Source organism: Cicer arietinum, chromosome 3 (assembly GCF_000331145.2).
Source record: "Cicer arietinum cultivar CDC Frontier isolate Library 1 chromosome 3, Cicar.CDCFrontier_v2.0, whole genome shotgun sequence".
Lineage (NCBI taxonomy): Eukaryota > Viridiplantae > Streptophyta > Magnoliopsida > Fabales > Fabaceae > Cicer > Cicer arietinum.
Window position 1 is genome coordinate 48,477,036 of NC_021162.2, and position 18,029 is coordinate 48,495,064.

Here is an 18,029-nt window from a genome sequence, read left to right on the forward strand (position 1 = left end):
TAAATATTAAATAATATTAAAAGTAAAATAAATTTAAATATTAAAAATAATATAAATAAATTTAAAATTTTTACAAAAAGTTAAATTAAATTAATTAATTTTAAACATTTTATTAAATATTTTAATATATATATATATATATATATATATATATATATATAATTAATACCTAAAAATTCCATTTTAAAAATAAAGGAACTAAAAGTTTATTTTAGTTTCTCTATTTTCAAAATATTGGTATTTGATTTCCATCTTAATTTGAATTTTGATGTTGGTGATATGATCATAATTTAAATGATGTGTAAAAAAAAACTTACTTAATAATGTGGAAAACTAAAAGCTTACATGGTGATGTGTAATATTACTTTAATAATTTCTGAAAATAAAAAATAAATAAACCATTACAAATTTATTTTCTTTGCTTTTAAAATTTATGAAAAAAAACAAAATTTTAAAATTATTAATTTTTTTACTTTAAACTTTTATCAAAAAATATTTATTTACTTTTTTTTGTTCTAAACTTTCATTAGAAAAATTAGAGTAATAAAAAATTGAATTTAAAAAAAAAATTGAAGCAAAGAAAAGTAATTTTAAAAAATGATCTAATTATTTATTTAAAAAATTAAAGCAAGAAAATAAATTTTATAAAAATTTATTTATTTGGTATTTATAAAAAATTATTAAAATGGTATTGAATAATTTAAATTTTCAGTCACTGTAATTTTCTACATCAATCATTCAAGTTTTTTTACACATCAATTATATTTTATTTTATTTTATTTTTTAGTTTTAAATTTTTAATTTTTAAGGGATGTAGTCTAGTAATCTAGAATTCGAAAAAAAGTAAATAATGTCTGATGAAAAGTTGTTCAACTTAAAATTCAAACTAAACTTTTTTGAATGATTGAGTGGAACTCAATTATTTAATTTACATCACTTAAATTATTCAAAATTTAAATTTAAATTAAGATAAACAACCAAATATCAACATTTATGAAAATGAGAAATTCAAAATTCAAAATTACATGAAAAGGAAAACAAAATGGAGTTTTGCAAATTTATGAAAACGGAAACCACAAGTACACTTTGGTATTTTTATTTATTTTTGGTAAAATGACTAATTTTTTCGTTACCCTTAATATGAACGCACGCGCTTTATATGGTTAAACAGTGTAATCTTTAAGTTTAAACAAACAGAAACGGGTTCAATTCAAGTAGCGATGCCGTCCAAAGATTCAACACCACCACCGTATCAAAGTGCTGCCAAAATCTCCGATTCTCAATGTTTTCCTCAATACACTGCTTCTCTCAAATGTTAGATTTCCTCTTTTACCCCTTTTAGTTTTTTTTAATTCACTAATCGAATTGAATTACTCCTGGAACTATATGAATATACTTTTTTGGTATAATAAGTAAAATAAGTAATTAAGTATTACGTGCTAATGATTGGTGTAGGGTGGTTAATAAATTTCAGTTACCATAGAATTCGAGTTCGAGTTCGAATACTGGCTGAAACAATTTTTGGTTGGACTTTACTTTCATTCCCGCTAAATTCTGTGTTTCTAAGGCCCCGTTCCTTTGGAAACTAGAGGTTTAAAACCCAGAAAAATAAATAAAGTAATTTGGTGAATTCAAATTGTGTATAAAGTGCTTGAGTTAATTGGAAGTGAATAGTTTTCTTTTGTTCTGAAAATTAATCAAATTTTAGGATAAAGTATAGTTTATCTTTTGAGCATTGTTGTCAAATAGGTGTTATTGCAGCACTATGGCATTTGACATAGTGGAACTTGAATTAATAATTATTGTTCTAAGATATGGTATTTAGAACAAAGTTCTGTCAAATGGTGGTTATAGTGGTGTTTTAGCTTTGTGGCATAGCAAAATTTGAACATACCACTGTTTTCTCGCGATATGGGATTGAAAACACTGCTTTTGTGCACAGAAAAAAGAAATAAAAGCAAATGGAAAAAAAAAACTGAAGAATAAAAAGAACTTAAAGTTTATGATTCAATGTTATTGTTTGGGAAATAAGACGTTGTATCTTACAAAACTTTCCTAAACATTTTCAGGTTTAGAAGAATTTAATTCGGACAAGAGTAAATGTCAAGAACATTTTGATGTTTACAAGGAGTGTAAGAAAAAGGAGGTACTGGAATCTTCAGCACTGTCTGTTCTTTAATTGCTTTATGTTGCATGTTTTGAAAGTGATAGAATCGATCCTATGAATCATGTTGCTCTACCTGAAATGTGATACTGATAGGAAAGAATGAAAAAAAGGTCAAGGTGTTGTTGGTAGATGATTTTTGGTTTTATATCTGATTTTTGCTGTAAGTGTACTTCTTTGTGGTAATTGGTTATTTATAGTAAACATGATTTAGATTAGAAAGAGCAGGATTTTTTGTCAAGGTTATGTTTCTTTTTTAAAATCGCTTGTCCCGTGGGATTCAAATGATGGTTCTAGATGGACTGCTGATTGCATCTGCCAGTCCACTGAACTAACAATGCACCTGGAAGAGTGTAGAAGTCCTAAATAACCAAACAACTGGCCATACCCCTTGCTAGCCGTCCAACTGTGAAATGGATCTTGATCTTGAACCTGTTGAGTCATTGACTGTTGTTGGACCCAAAATTTGGAATGTTACTAGGGGAGGTCCAGAGCAGGTGATGTGAGTTCTAATGTTCTTACTGCTGAGTATGAAGAATGATGATCTGGAATGGAATTTTGGATTGGAGGTTTGGTTATATAGGTGAGGTTGAAGGAGTGTAAGGGGTGAAGGGTGTGAGTTAGGTATCATGTAGAAGCATCTTGGTGTATATGAGGCATTGATTACAAGCCATTATTGAAGGAGAGTTCTTCTCTTTGAGAAACTTTTCTATCGGGAATATCTCAGATTTTTCTTCTTTTCTACTTTCTTTACAGCTAGTGAAATTTCCCCTACGGTATAATTTTTACTTTAAGTTGCTATCAGATTGTATCTGTGTAATCGATGGACGACCATAGCGGAAAGCCAAAATTCTGCATTTTTAGCTGCCATATAACGCTATGACGCGGCCATCCTTTACAAATTGGTCATGACGGTTGTCAAAAAATCCACCGTAGCCAATATTTGACAGCACTGGATTGTATGTCAACCTCTGTTTCAGGTTTATCATGTGTACCGTCACACCTACTCTCAAGTACACTCCTCAAATTATACACTCTATTTACTTACCACAGCACATAGATTTCTATCTCCCCCCTTCCTACAGCTTGTGTCATCCAAATCATCTCACATTATACACTATTTACTTTTGTTCTAAATTTTCATTCACCCAAGGCTCAAAATCATCTCATCATAGACCCTTCGGTTGTGACTGCCTGATCAAGCTCCACAACAATCAACTATTTTAGAATATCTTTTTGATCAATATATCTCTTTGTAAAACTACGAACAAAATGATTGAGCAACTATCCTCAAATGGTTAACTGGTGTGGAGCTTGATTTTATGATCACAACACAAAGTTAGGCCAGCTAGAGAGCCTCCTGTAAGACTCAAGATTTGGGTGTGTGAATGCATTGATTAGATGAAAAAAAATTCGGGTGAAGAGGACAGATATATGTCATTACTCTAGTAATTGGCGTTATCTGCATTCCTTTATTTTCCCGCCCCTCCTGGGTCACCATTAGAATTTGATTGCAAGTTTGACCTTAAATAATTGTTTGAAAGTTTAACTGGTTTCTATTCTCTTTGATGGTGGATTCATCATCCATTACCATTACAATTACAACGTAACCGCTAATAGCAGACAGATCACATCAATCCTTTGACTAAGCTATCTCTTGTCTTCATGTTACACACAACCAGTTTAGAGGTTCCATTACTTGATGATGTAAGGTGTCAATAAAGTTTTTCCATGTATAAATTGCCAGTTGTCTTTTGCCTTCAAAAAATTTATGCAATCTCATAAGTCAGCTGAGTGGAAATCAAACTGAAATGAACATAGCCTGTTAGATCACCATAATTTGAGTTAGTTCAGAAATGAAGAAACTAATACATAGGCACTTTGTGCCGTTGCAACCAGATAGTAGTCTAATGATGATGTATACCGGTTTACTTTTTATTTACCGACCATTTTCTAGTTACGTGTTTTGGATGAGACTTGTATAGCTTCAATTTGACACTTCGACTTGTATTAATTAGGAAATTGTAATTTTCTTTTTGATTATAATCCTTATCTACAGTGTTATGTTGTTCTCCGCCTTAAGTGTGCAGTAGGCCTTTTTTTCTCACTTTTGGTCTTATTCTATAATTTAAATAAACACCAAACTCAAGGCTTTGCATAATTTAAATGCTAAAAATACATTATTTTTATACTCTTTTTTGGCATCCATGTATTTGATGTGATATAATTATATTCTCATCACTAGTCATATTCAGGAATGCTAAAAATACATTTTTTTATTCTCATTTTTCAACACACTCTTCACGAATTGAGTGGGGTGAATTTCATGATTCATACTATCTTAGGCCCATACTGTAAGAAGTATGTGTTGGAAAAAGTTTGTGATTCTTACTATCTTGTTTCCACTCTCTATCTAGTCGGACTCAAACAAAATTTACTAAATAATGAAGTGTGTTGAAAAAGTTTGTGATTCTTACTATCTTTGTTCCACTCTCTATTTTGTTGGACTCAAATGAAATTCACTAAATCATCAAAGAGTGTGTTGGAGAGAATTTCAAAATGAGTATTTCTGCCATTTCTCATCCATATTAGTATTAATGTTGGAACTTTGGCTGTCTCTTCCTGTATCGTTGAAACATTTGACATGTATATGATAGCTCAAATCAAATGTATTACTTCTAGAATTGATTCTTATTGTGTAATATCATTATTCATTGCTCAATAATGCTGTATGAAATATTTTGACTCTCGCTTCCATTTCCTTGTTTTGACAGAGGGAGGCACGACTGGAACGTAATAAAAGTCGGTCCTTATTCTCATGAATCTTAGCAGAGTTTTGCTTATTGTATCATATGTATCACTGCTTCATCTATTGTAGCATTAGCCATTAAGGTTATGAAGTTATTGAAGCTATGACAAAAAGGTGTTTGCAATAAATTTTGTAAACGGTATTCTGTCTTTTTGCATCAGTACTTAATTTAGGTTCCAATAAATTAATTGTTTACATTTTTCTTTTGGCAAAGAATTAATTGTTTACACTTAATTGCAATATGTTTTCCACTGAAACCTTGTTGACCTTTGGATACTAAATTACTACGATGTATGAACTCTCTTTCTTTCCATCTCCTGATTTTCACAGTATAGTAAATATATGTTTTCTTTGAAGAGTACCGCAGAGTTGAACCACAGGGACAGTTTTTTGTTATTTACTGGAGCAAGTTGCTTTTAAGGATGCTGATTTGTCTGTTGCATTTTTACATGATTAAACCAATGTGGTAGTTGAGACCGAATCATGAGAACTATTTAAATTTTCATTCCCTTGAAACGTTCAACTCTGCAAAGAATTCTGTGTTTCCACCAAAATAAATGATCAGTGGATGGTGGCATTGGTGGGCATTGTGAAAGCGTGAATTTTATCATCATAAATTTGTGTAACAAGCATCGAAAATTTGAGAATCATGTGCAATTGGCATATTGATCATTACTTGATGTATGTTTCGTTTTGGAGTGAAATTGATAAAATCACTCGGTTATTATTTTGTCAATTTGACTGTGAAATTAAACAGGTTTTGTAACACTTTAACTTCACATTTCTTTTATATCCCTTTGTCATAACACCTACTATTGAATCAAATTTTAGATTTTTTTTCTTTCTATTGACACCAAATCAAAAACTCACCTTGTTTTATTTTTTATAATAGTATGATATATTTTATTCATCTATTATTTGTTAGTTTTTGGTTTTTTTATAAAACTTTTTAGTTAATGTAATATGTTTTTTTTTTTTTTACTATTTAGCTACCCAACAGATTTCAACCATAATTTATACTTTTATTTGTAAAAGTAATATTTTGCATATTATACTTTATATGAGTTGATGTTTGCGGTAGTCTTAATATGTCATTTGACAAAACATATATGTAATTATGCTTGCGGTAAAAATTAAATAAACTGATCCAATCCAAATCCACTAAATCAAATCAGATTAAATTTTTTGATTAAGCAATTCAAACCAAACCAAACATTATGGTTCTTAATCTCTAGATAGAATGGAAGAGGGAGAGTTTAGGGTTGCATTGCCTGGAGATTTTTAGGTAGAGTGTTGCCAAAATGAAGTGTGTATAGATTTAGTGAATGTTTTAGTTAAAAAGAAGAATGTGAATGTTTGCTCCGGATTTGGTGAGTAGAGTGGAAGAGTTTTTTTTATGAAGAGTGGAAGAATTTTATTATGAGAAGGTCAAATGAGAGAAATGTTTTAAAAAACCTGGTTTAAGATTGATCTAACGAAATTACTAGCTACAAAATAGATAGATTTAGATGGGAATGATAATGGATGGATCAAAATAATTCATTAATCTATTTATAATTTACTAAAAAAATTCAATCAAATTCATCACCTAAAAATAAAAATTATTCAATTCATCTATGATCATATTTTCAATCGAAGGATATCCATTCAATTCATCTGATTATTTTTCTTTGAGCATTTTAATAAATTAATTATAATATTTGTTATTATTTTCAAAATAATATTATTTTTTGTTTTACAAAATTATATTTTCTTTAAATTTAATTTATATATACTGTCAATAAAGAGTTTTTATATTGTCTATTAATCACAACCGTTAAAATAATAATTTTTGTTTTAATTTTTATCAAAATTATCTCTAAAATCATTCTCATGAATGTTTGTGATCCGTTAAGAGTGGAAAATATTGTGCGTGTAACAATTAAACACATTTTCTTTTTATAGAAATTTTTTGTTTTTCTAATTTTATTTTAAAAAATTATTTATTTTAAAAAATCAGCTTTCTTTTATTTGGAAAATTAGTAATTTGTAAAAATACTAAAATAAAATAAAATAAAAGATTAAATCATTACTATAAATTAAATTAAGAAAAACGAAAGTAATTATACCTAATTCAAAAATTATGGTTTTTTAATTGTATTGAAAATTATTTTGTTTATTAATCTAAAAATACATTTTTTTACAAAATAAACGGTACATCTAAAGGAAAACATATTTATACATTATAAAAAAATAAATAACTTTATAATCACTATAAAATTTTATTTTTAATCTCTATAAAAAAATTACATTTTTTCCGTACAGATTAATTTAAACATTTTAAAGAAGCTTCTCTATTTCAATAAAAAAAAAGTGTCATTTCTCTGTAGACAAAATAAAAAAAATCTAACTCCATAAGTATTTGGGTATACCCGACCCATCTAGATCCGAATGTAATAAAACTGGTTGCAAGAGGAAGAGCAAGCAGAAGCAGAAGCAGAAGCAGAAGCAGAAAAACAACAACAAAAATGGAACACAAAGATTTGAACCTTCTGAATGAAGCTTTAGGTCATCACAACAATCTATACGGTCGCTTCCTTCTTTTAGAAGACTCTGTTGACACAAGCGCTGCTTTCGTTCTTCACCAAATCCTCAAACGCTCTTTCTCTTCACACCCTTCTTCTGCTGTTATCTTTCTCGCACTCTCCAACCCTTTCTCTCACTACGACCGTATTCTCAGAAAAATTGTAACTTCCCAATTTCTCTGAAACTCTGCATTCTCATTTTATGTTCTTATTCTGTTTTCAATTTAAATCATCTTTATTCTATTTGCTGATTGTGTTTATGTTTTTTTTTTCAATCTTCCGAATTGCCTTTCAATCTTTGAGTGAATTTCCTAGCTTGGATCACTTTGAAAGATATTTTTTTTGACAATTTTTTATTTATTAAGTATTAATTTGATTGAATCCAATCTAACTACAATTATTATTGGTATTACTTTAATAATCGTAAATACTGGATAATTCAGTTGTAGGTAAAGTTTGACAAATGTTTGTTTCAGCCAGTAACCGAACTCGGGTACTCCTGATCGATATTTTGCATAGGGATTTTGGTTCTAATGTTGTGTGGCATTGTTATTTCTTCAATAATGATTTTTTGCATCATGTTTGTGATTTAATTGAATACTGCTGCTTTTAAAGACAGTAGTGCAAAAGGGGACTACGAAGCAATTCTTGCATTGCATAATCACATTGACGATGGCACAAAATTTAAATTTTAATAATTATTCACTGGAAAGTATACTTCCAATCATAAACAGATGATACAATTGTGAAATATGATTGGATGTGCTGAAAGTGTATGGTTACTACAAATTAAAATCTTAATTGTCTAATAACCTTAGCAGGGGCTTTGTTGTGTTTTTCTACTATTATTATCATTGCAATTTATTTTGAATTTTTAATTGGTTGTGTTTATAGAGTATAGACACTATGTTCTCCGATTGCTTAGGGACTGCGATAGTTTCACTATCTATTGCTTATAGGCTTGTGTTTATTTTCTGTCCCTCATAGTTTGTTATTTTTTTTTGGTGGTAGGGTTGCAACTTGGCTGCTCAGAGAGATAATAATAGATTCTTTTTCATTGACATGCTTATGTTGCAGTGTCCAGGTGAGAATATCAGGTATCATTTTTTGATTCTTCCATTTCTTTGATATCCTATCCTTACTATTTGCTTGACAAATGTAAATAGTATACGAAGATGGTTCATTTGAGATGATATTCAATTGTCTACCAGTGTATCATTTATTAAATTTAGAGCAGAAATTATATGTGCTGAAAAACATAAAAATTCTCCAGCAAAACTATTGTTACAAAGTAGGGATTTGATCTCTTCTTAGAAAACTTGCATTATTCTTCATTTGCAAATTGTTTGCATCCAAGTCTAAATCCACTATATTATATCTTCAAAAACTCCATGAGATATGTATGTGAAATACTGGAAACTATGGTCAACAAATTCTCAAGATAAATCAAGCGTTTGTTGCATCCAAGCAGAGTATAGAGTACAGACAATGATTTTTCAATCAATTCCATTATACTTGCATGTAGATTGTAAGTTGTACATTTTATCTCCATTTGGTTAAGTTACTTTTTTTCCTTTGTTGATTTTAATACCAGTTGTCATAAAAGAGTATCTGTTTTGAAGGAAAATAGTATTCTATTTATGATACTTTGTCATCTAGGATTAGTTTAAGCCATTTGATTGGTTTATCTAAAGATCTGTTAACTTGTCTAAGAAATCTCAGCCTCTTTGGATTTTGGAAGATAAAACCTATCTGAAAGATTATTATATATAGTTGATAAATGAGATGAAACCGAGTTCATTAAAGACGAAAAATGGCAAAAAAAGAAAGCATTCGTTCCCTTCAATGTCTTACATCTGTAGTCTTTTTGCCATGGTGCATCTCTTTTACATTTAAGAAAAATCTGGTCTTTGATCCAAAGATAAGTGTTTTAGTTACTATGTTACAAAAACCATATTAGAAAAGACCCAAAAGCTATTAGAAAAGACTCAAACTTCTACCATATTAGTTTCTTAAAATATGTCATTCCGTGCGTAACTGTTTTAAAAATGTTTTTTGTGCTTAAAACACAACCAAGATAGCCTGTGCCTGCTTTTGTGATTATTATTTTGCGATTTTACTTGGTGGTAGTTACCAAATTGTGATATTTCATTTTAGTTTCTGTTACATTGGTATACATGACTGAGTAATATCATTGTTATCAATGACTAGATGAAGGAAAACCCAATCATGATCGATTTGCTGCTGTGTTTGAGAAAATAGTAAGAGTGATCAATACATTACCTCAAGACAACAAGAAATTTGTTACTGTCATGATAGACGATATCTCTTTTCTTGAAGTTGCTGCTAACGGCTCTTTGAATGATGTTTTAGACTTCCTTCATTATTGCTACACGCTAACATCAGAATATGTAAGATAGTAGAAACTTAACTTTTTTTTTTTTAATCAATTTCCATTTTTTTTTGTTCTTTTATTTATCTGTTCCTGTCATAGGGTTGTGCATTCGTTGCACTTGACCATAAGGATATTTATTTGAATGAAGAGAAGCCTGCTATTATCTTAGAGATGGAGCACCTTGCTGACATTTTGGTCAAGGCTGAACCATTGGCCACTGGTTTGGCAAAAGATGTGCATGGGCAGGTATAGTTGTATCATTCGTTCTACATAATAAGTTCATACATAAGCTGAACATATAATTCTACAACTTTTGAAAATGTTAAAGAAGTAAAATAATCTTCTAAATGAGAACAACCTCTGCTTGACTTCCATTTCATAGAGATCAACACTCATAATGGTATGCAAAAATTGGAAGGGAACCGGGAGATTTAGGGCCCCATTTAGGGTCCTTTAACTTTGTGAAAACATTTTCTGTTTTCATTTCCTAAATTGTGTTAATTTTACTTGTTGATCGGTGAGACTCTGTGAAGCAAACAATTGTCAACATTTCTAGAAACAATGAAAATGTCAAAAAAAAGTGTTTTCATTATTTCTGAAAATGCATCTTCATTAACTAACATTTCATCTTCTCTTTATGACAACGATTCACTTAAAAAGTCTCTCATCAAAATAAAATGAATACACATTTTTAAAATTGAAAACAAAAGTTTTTGCAAAGTAAACGGGTCCTAACATTTTAAAAAAATTTGAAATGCCAAAACAAGGTTTTCATTGTTTCTAAATATGCATTCTTCCTAGTCTGCTTTCTATCTTCTGTATATCACAAATGTTTACTAAATGAGTCTCTCATTTCCTTGTTTGTAATTTAAAAAGAACACATTTTAGAAAATGAAAGCTGAAAATGTTTAGGAAAGTAAACAGGTCCATCATTCCAATCATTCATAGTTCTGACTTCAGAGCCTCCGACTTAACAGACATTTTACATTTTGATTAAACAAACCTTTCCACTACTTTTCTTTACTCAAGCATGTAGCTAGGAACAAATCCTTGTATTTAAACTTACAGTTCCCGTTTCCATAAAATTTCTCTTCAAGTGCATATCTTGAACTTATTGGCCACTGATTTCATCTGGAGTTTGGATACAAATTACATGACTCAACCAATTCTTTGGAAGTGCCCTTCGGGTTTATAAATTTTTACCATTAATTGAAGAATTGGGGCTGAACATTTTTATAAAGAACAAGAAATTATTATTGTTTATCTTTCAATGTTGAATTATGTTTTAGTAGTGATACTGCAACTGCAAATAGTTTTTTTTTTTTTTTTGACTCAGCAACTGCAAATAGTTAAAGCTTCTGTTTGCATTAATTCCTTCTTTTTTTTTTTTATGGAATTGCACTAATTTCTTGGATTTATCTTTATCTTGTCTTAAGATTGATGTAGCAATTGCTGTCTGAGCTGTAGCCATGGAGTATCGATTTAATCAGATCACATTAACTTCTCTTGACTATGTTTTGTTGTTGGTTATGTTATGCAGTTGATGGTGTTACATAAGCAAACTCAACATCAACATGGAATTTCACCTGTTAAGATTCACAACTTCCACTTCAAGATCAAGGAAAATAGCATCGATTGTTTTTATCCTGGCACAAAAATCTAGTGCTATCAAAAGGCTTGTACAAACAGCTCTGTAATATTGAAAAGAGAGAATGATAATAGCACATCTTTTTTTTGTGTCATGAATTTGAAAGAAATTGATTCTTCTCAATTAGGAACATATTTATTTTAGCACCAACTTTTCGGATTCATTCAATAACATTTTACAGATTAATTTTTACTCATTCTGCTCTCTTCTACCATAATCATAATATTTTCCCAAGATTCCTTTTATGTAATAATTACTGTTAGGCATCAAAGACAGAAAGCTCCCCAATAGTGTTTTTGTTGAAAATATGTACCATAAACTTGTAATTTATATTAAATATTTTTTAAATGATAGAGATATGTTGACTCCAAGAGCTCATAGAAAATTGCTCTCAATCTCCATCCTTTCGATCCCTATAGAACCAACACCCAAGCCCTGAAGCAACAGTTCTCCCGAACACCTTAGCTTGATTGATACATTAAGGCTGACATAAAATTTTTATGATTCATTAATGTTAAATGTTATATTAGAATGTAAATAATTAGATTAGATGAGCTGTAAGTATTCTGGCCCGTTAGTATTAATGTAAATTAGGGTTGTTTAATACTCTTTGTGTATATAAAGAAATTTCGTTGTGTAGTTGAAACACACGGGTTATTTAATATGTCTCTCAATACTCTTTACATTCAACATGATATCAGAGTCAACTGAGAGACAACCCTAATCGTCAACTACCCGGTGGACCTCCTGTCTCCAGTGAATATTTTTTTCGGCAAACTGTGTTCTCAACTCCGGTTTCCCCCTCTCTGCCGTTGATACGCTGATTCCTCAATTTTTGTCCATCCGTTCACGCTCTACCGTCGCTGTCGTCACTGTTTTTGACGATTTTTTTCGACGAACGACCACTCCAGCAGAGTCGTACACCCCAGATTGGCCAAACCTTTCCGCCGCGTCATCAACAACCTCCTCATGCTCCCTCACGCGCGTGAGATCCACGCGCCGCCTACACCCACCGCGCGTGACGGTGCGTCCGACAGCCGTTAACGGCGCCGTTCTTCCATCGCACTCGCCTCGGCCTCCTGCTTCCATATCTTCCCTCAGTTTTCAGTTTCGAGTTACGGATATACAAGTTCTAGTTCAAACAACCTCTATTTTCTCGATTTCGACGCATTTTCTGACACTCTTTGCTGACCATGGTGTCTCAGTCTGAAACAAAGAGCATCTTCACCAACTACATCACTTCTCCTCTCTCTGTTGAAAAATTGAATGAATCAAGTTATAATAGTTGGGCTGCCGACATCAAACTATGGCTACGTGGTCAATGTTACGAGGACCATCTCACTCAAAACCCTGAAAAGGTGAGTGTGACTGAAACATCCAAATGGAGTCAGATTGATGCTCAATTGTGTAGTGTCATTAAGTCTACACTTCATCCAAATGTTAAACCGATTTTCCGTCCGCATCTCACGTGTGAATCGGTTTGGAGTCAAGCAAAGGCATTCTATACTAACGACACACAACGTCTCTATGGAGTTTGTCACCGCTTGTTGAATATCATTACTCCGAAGACACTCGATGGCTCTATTTTTGCATATCTTGGCACCGTTCATATTGCACTTCATGACTTTAATGAGCTTCTCCCTTCTGCTGCAAGTAATCCAGTTGAACAGAAGAATGAGTTGGATCAACGCAACACCTTATTCATGCTTCTTGCACTCTATGGTCTACCCCATGAGTACTCTGCAACTCGTGATCAAATTTTGGGGTCTGTTACTGTTCTGAATATGTCTACTACCTCAGCGGTCCTCCTTCGAGTACCAGCAAAACATCCAGTTCAACATTCTATTACTTCAGTTCTGGGTGACACTATTGCCCTTGCATCTCAGGGACATAATCAACATCGTTCTCGTGAAGGACCATCCAACTCTAAGCCTCGTCCCAAATGTGAGCATTGTAATCGGCTTGGACACACTATTGATCGCTGTTGGAAGTTGCATGGTAAGCCTTCGCCTTGGATAAATGTAACTCAACTTGATCCTTCTGCCACTATTTAGACTACACCATCTCCACAAGACTCCCCAACAAATTATGAAGATTTTCCCTGAGGGTTCAGAGTCATCTGAACTCTAGTTCTCCTACTTCGGTTGCACACACTGGTAACTCATTTGTTTACCTCTCTCACTCATCTTCTCTCGGCCCTTGGGTTCTTGTAACTTCTGCTAATGGTACTCAAACTCAGTCTCAAGGAGTTGGCACTGTCCACATTCTCCCTTCCATCTCAATTGCATATGTTCTCTATGTACCTGGATGACCCTTTAATTTACTTTCAGTTAGTCGATTGACTCGGTCTCATAATTGTATTATTACTTTCACTAATGATAATGTTACCTTGCAGGACCGGAATTCGGGACGAACGATTGGTGTAAGAACAGAGGTGCACCTAAGAGGGGGGGGGGGGGGGGGGGGGGGGGGGGGGGGTGGGGTGAATTAGGTGTTAGGAAATTTTCTTGTTTTCAGAAGATTAGTGATCAATTTTTCTGATTTGGACAGTGTAGAGCGATAAGTAAATGACAGTAATTTAATGAACACAATAATATTATCATGGTTCCTCTTATGACCAAGGGTACATCCAATCCTCTTGCACACTACAAGAGATTTCTCCACTATTGTCAGAAGATGTACAAATCCCACCCTAGGATCTCTGCTACAAACTTCTAACAAAACTTCTAAGATAACACACCACTATCTTAGATTAGACTACGTTAAGAAAGTACTACTTTCTTTTACAAATGATATAGTTTGATTTGAAATAAGAATATAAGAGAGGTATAATGATATCAATCCAATATTACTTCAAGTACTTTGAGAACCTTTCTGAATGATATGAAAATGAGATGCAAGTACTTGTAAAAAAAAAACAGAAATTTGTTCAAAGTTGTTCAAGGTTTGATTCAAGGATTGTGTATTGATTAATCTGAAGTTATGGTGTATTTATACTCTATAAACATCTCTTCAGATTCGTGGCCATTGATCCAAGAGGTTTGATGAACAAATATAATGATCTAGAGCCATTTCAGATTGAAAAATTGCATTGCTTCCAGTTGTATTCGAATACAGAATGTATGTATTCGAATACACCTATTTGTAATGTTCAATTTTATTCAAAATTTGCACCTTGTATTCGAATACACAGTCATGTAGTCGAATACAAATTTGTTATTTTATCCACTGACTTGCTGTTTGTATCCGACTACAGCAGGTCGTAGTCGAATACAGATGCGAAGCTTTTGCTACTGACTTAGCATCTGTATTCGAATACACTATGCTGTATTCGAATACAACTTTGTATTTTGTCAAAAATATTAGTTTTAAGACTTTGTTAATGTAATTTTGACTTTTGATATGCATATGTAAAGATGAATGGCTCTCATGTATTTGAGCTATTGGTTGTATCATTTACCTTTACATTTAAACATCTAATATGATTGAATATAAAATTCATCAATAAGATATTTGAACTTCTTTTTGAGCTTGTTGCCTTGATCACAATCGTTGGTCTTTGTCTTCATCAAAAACATGTATTTTACATTCTCCCCCTTTTTGATTATGACAAAACATTGTTGTTTTGGAGAGATTGCAACATTCTAACATTGCTCCCCCGTAACTTATGCGTACTCCCCTGTTGATCTTGAATGTATGTGATCAATTTGAAAACTTGTTTGAAGACTTACAAAGGTTTTTAAAGAAACAACAATACCAAAATTTCTCCCCCTTTTGACATGATCAAAAAGAAGGAAAAATATAAAATATAATTCAAGCGAAGCAGCACATATTGTAAACACAAAAGGAACTCACCAATAAAAAATAATCATGTTCAACTTAGTGCATTACAATAAAAGGACATAATTTAGGATGTTCAATGATAACAACATAAAATAAAATAGACGGAAAAAAATGCATTCCTAGTAACGAACTACATGTCAATATCCGGTGGAGGGGCCAACATGCAATTGGAGATACGATCATCATCGGAGGCTGTTTCCTCGCCATCTTCGTCAGCTTGGGCAACAACATTGGAGGGGCCAACAGTGTCCTCTTGAGCGGCATCAAATGATTGACCAAGGTCACTTTTATGCACATACGAGTGAAGCTGCTCATTCCAGACAATCTTCATGCTAGGCAGGACACTTAAATCCAGCAAGTTGTCCTTCGTGGGTGTATACATTACTTCTTCAGAGAAGTCCACCCCAAAATGTTCCAGAATTCGAGAGACTTCTTTAGCATATGGTAATCCGATTGCTTCTTTTGACGCAAACATCACAGATTTAACAAAGTATGCCCAGTTTAGTGGACATCCTTCATACATAAAGAACATGATCTGTAATTCAAATTCTGAAATTTGGGAGTAATTGCCAGCCTTCGGAACCAAGATGTAACTTAAAAAATAATGTAGAAGGCGATAGTCAACAGTAAGGTTCCCAACTCCATACAGTTGCTGCGCATATTTAGAACCAGCTTGAATCCTATTTTTCTCCATAGTGTTTTTGTCAAACCGACATAAAGCAACATGTGCATCATATTTAGAAATACCAGCCCATTCACACAAGTTGCAGGGACTAATTTTTTGTCCTTCGAAGGGAATGTTCAAGATTTTGCCAATGGTTTTTGTATCTAACTTAATGGTTTTACCCTTGACTCGAGAAAGTAGCATATTTCCATTTTTTGTGAGATTACAGTAAAAGACCCTAACTAAATCGGGATAGACAGGACCTTTGTAACCAATAAACTCTTCAATATGCTGGGCCTTGAGTAAATCATGAAATTTAAAAGCAAAAGTAGAATCCAAAGTACCAAATTTGGGAATGATGCGCCGCTTGTCCGAGTAGATTGTGCGAAACCGCTTGATTTCTTCCGGTGTGTGTAGAAGACGAGATAAATCAGTGATATTTGCACTCTTTGTTCGCTTCTTTGAGGGACCCACTGATGCATGCTTGGTCCTTGGTCCTCGTTTGCGTGCATCCATGGTATGGAAGAAGTTTTGACATATTTGTGAAAAATGGGTTTTAGAGTTTTGTTAAGAAATCTGATTTTGAATGAAGGGTATGAGTAAGGATTGATCTTGGTTGCAAGGTGGGTTGATTGGATAACTTGTTGAAAGTAAGATTGGACGAGATTTTGGAAGGGAGGACGAAGCTCACAACTGTATTCGAATACTGACTTTGTAAAAATAACCTAAAATGCGAAGCAACTTTTATATTTGGGGAAAATCGCGAAACTGTATTTGACTACAACCCTGTTGTATTCAAATACAGATTGTTCTGGGAACGTGTATTCGACAACACATGGGTTGTATTCGAATACAAGAATTTCTGGAAACATGTATTCGAATACAATCATTCTGCATTCGGTTACGCTATCGAGTTTTTGCTTAAAAATTAATTTTTCCATAGAAATTACAACATGTAAGGCACATATTCATATATTAAGAAAAGATAGACATCAAGGAATTAATTCTAACAACTTATCAAGAGAAAATTTTTAGATCTTGAAGATAGATGACAAAGTATAGATACCTTGCAATTTTTAGAGATCGTTTTCATTTAAAATGCCAAGTTCTCTTCGTATCTTGTAAAAAGAGTCTTTAGGTAGAGGCTTTGTGAAGATGTCTACTAATTGATTGTGTGTATCCACAAAATTTACTTCAACATTGCCTTTGAGCACACGATCTCGCAGAAAGTGATGACGTATATCGATGTGTTTAGTCCGAGAGTGCATGATTGGATTCTTTGAAATATTTATTGCACTTGTGTTGTCACATCTTAGTGGAATGCATCCGAGATCAAGTCCATAGTCATATAATTGTTGTTTGAGTCAGAGAATATGTGCACAATAACTTCTTGCTGCTACGTATTCAACTTCAGCAGTGCTAAGGGCAACACAAGCTTGCTTTTTACAGGACTATGATACTAATGCATTGCCTAAGATATGGCAAGTGTTGCTCGTGCTTTTACGATCCATTTTGCATCCTGCATAATCAGAATAAGAATATCCAACTAGACTACGTATGCTACCCTTTGGATACCATAGGCCTACATTGGTTGTTCCTTTCAAATATTTCATAATTCTTTTTACTGCTACAAGATGCGATTCTTTAGGATCCGCTTGAAATCTTGCACACAAATAGACACTAAACATAATATCTGGTCTGTTGGCTGTTAGATATGATAAAGATCCAATCATATCTCGATACTTTGATATATCTATTGAAATACCTGATTCATCTTTATCAACATAGGTTCCGGAGCCCATAGGAGTCGCACTTTCTTTGCAATACTTTGCCTGATTTATGAAGATGCCATGCTTGAGTTGCCTGATGTGAAGGGAAAGAAAATAATTTAATTTTTCCATCATGGACATTTCAAATTCTCCTTGCATTATTAAAAAGAATT

The 18,029-nt window shown here is 32.5% G+C and overlaps 3 protein-coding genes across 3 annotated transcripts; all 3 read left to right on the forward strand.

The window, feature by feature from the left end:
* Positions 1–1,122: 1,122 nt before the first annotated feature.
* Positions 1,123–5,207, forward strand: LOC101513343 (cytochrome c oxidase-assembly factor COX23, mitochondrial). The gene is made up of 3 exons (XM_004492162.4): positions 1,123–1,314; positions 2,070–2,146; positions 4,939–5,207. Exons 1-3 carry the CDS (start codon positions 1,221–1,223, stop codon positions 4,984–4,986), a joined length of 219 nt encoding a protein of 72 aa, XP_004492219.1. The 5' UTR covers positions 1,123–1,220; the 3' UTR covers positions 4,987–5,207.
* A 2,194-nt stretch (positions 5,208–7,401) lies between these two features.
* LOC101513017 (elongator complex protein 6) lies at positions 7,402–11,776 on the forward strand. Its single transcript, XM_004492161.4, has 5 exons — positions 7,402–7,699; positions 8,549–8,621; positions 9,749–9,948; positions 10,032–10,178; positions 11,473–11,776. Exons 1-5 carry the CDS (start codon positions 7,481–7,483, stop codon positions 11,593–11,595), a joined length of 762 nt encoding a protein of 253 aa, XP_004492218.1. The 5' UTR covers positions 7,402–7,480; the 3' UTR covers positions 11,596–11,776.
* A 997-nt stretch (positions 11,777–12,773) lies between these two features.
* LOC140919790 (uncharacterized) lies at positions 12,774–13,891 on the forward strand. The gene is made up of 2 exons (XM_073366430.1): positions 12,774–13,601; positions 13,694–13,891. The coding sequence occupies exons 1-2, from the start codon at positions 12,774–12,776 to the stop codon at positions 13,889–13,891; spliced, it is 1,026 nt and encodes a 341-aa protein (XP_073222531.1).
* Positions 13,892–18,029: the final 4,138 nt, after the last annotated feature.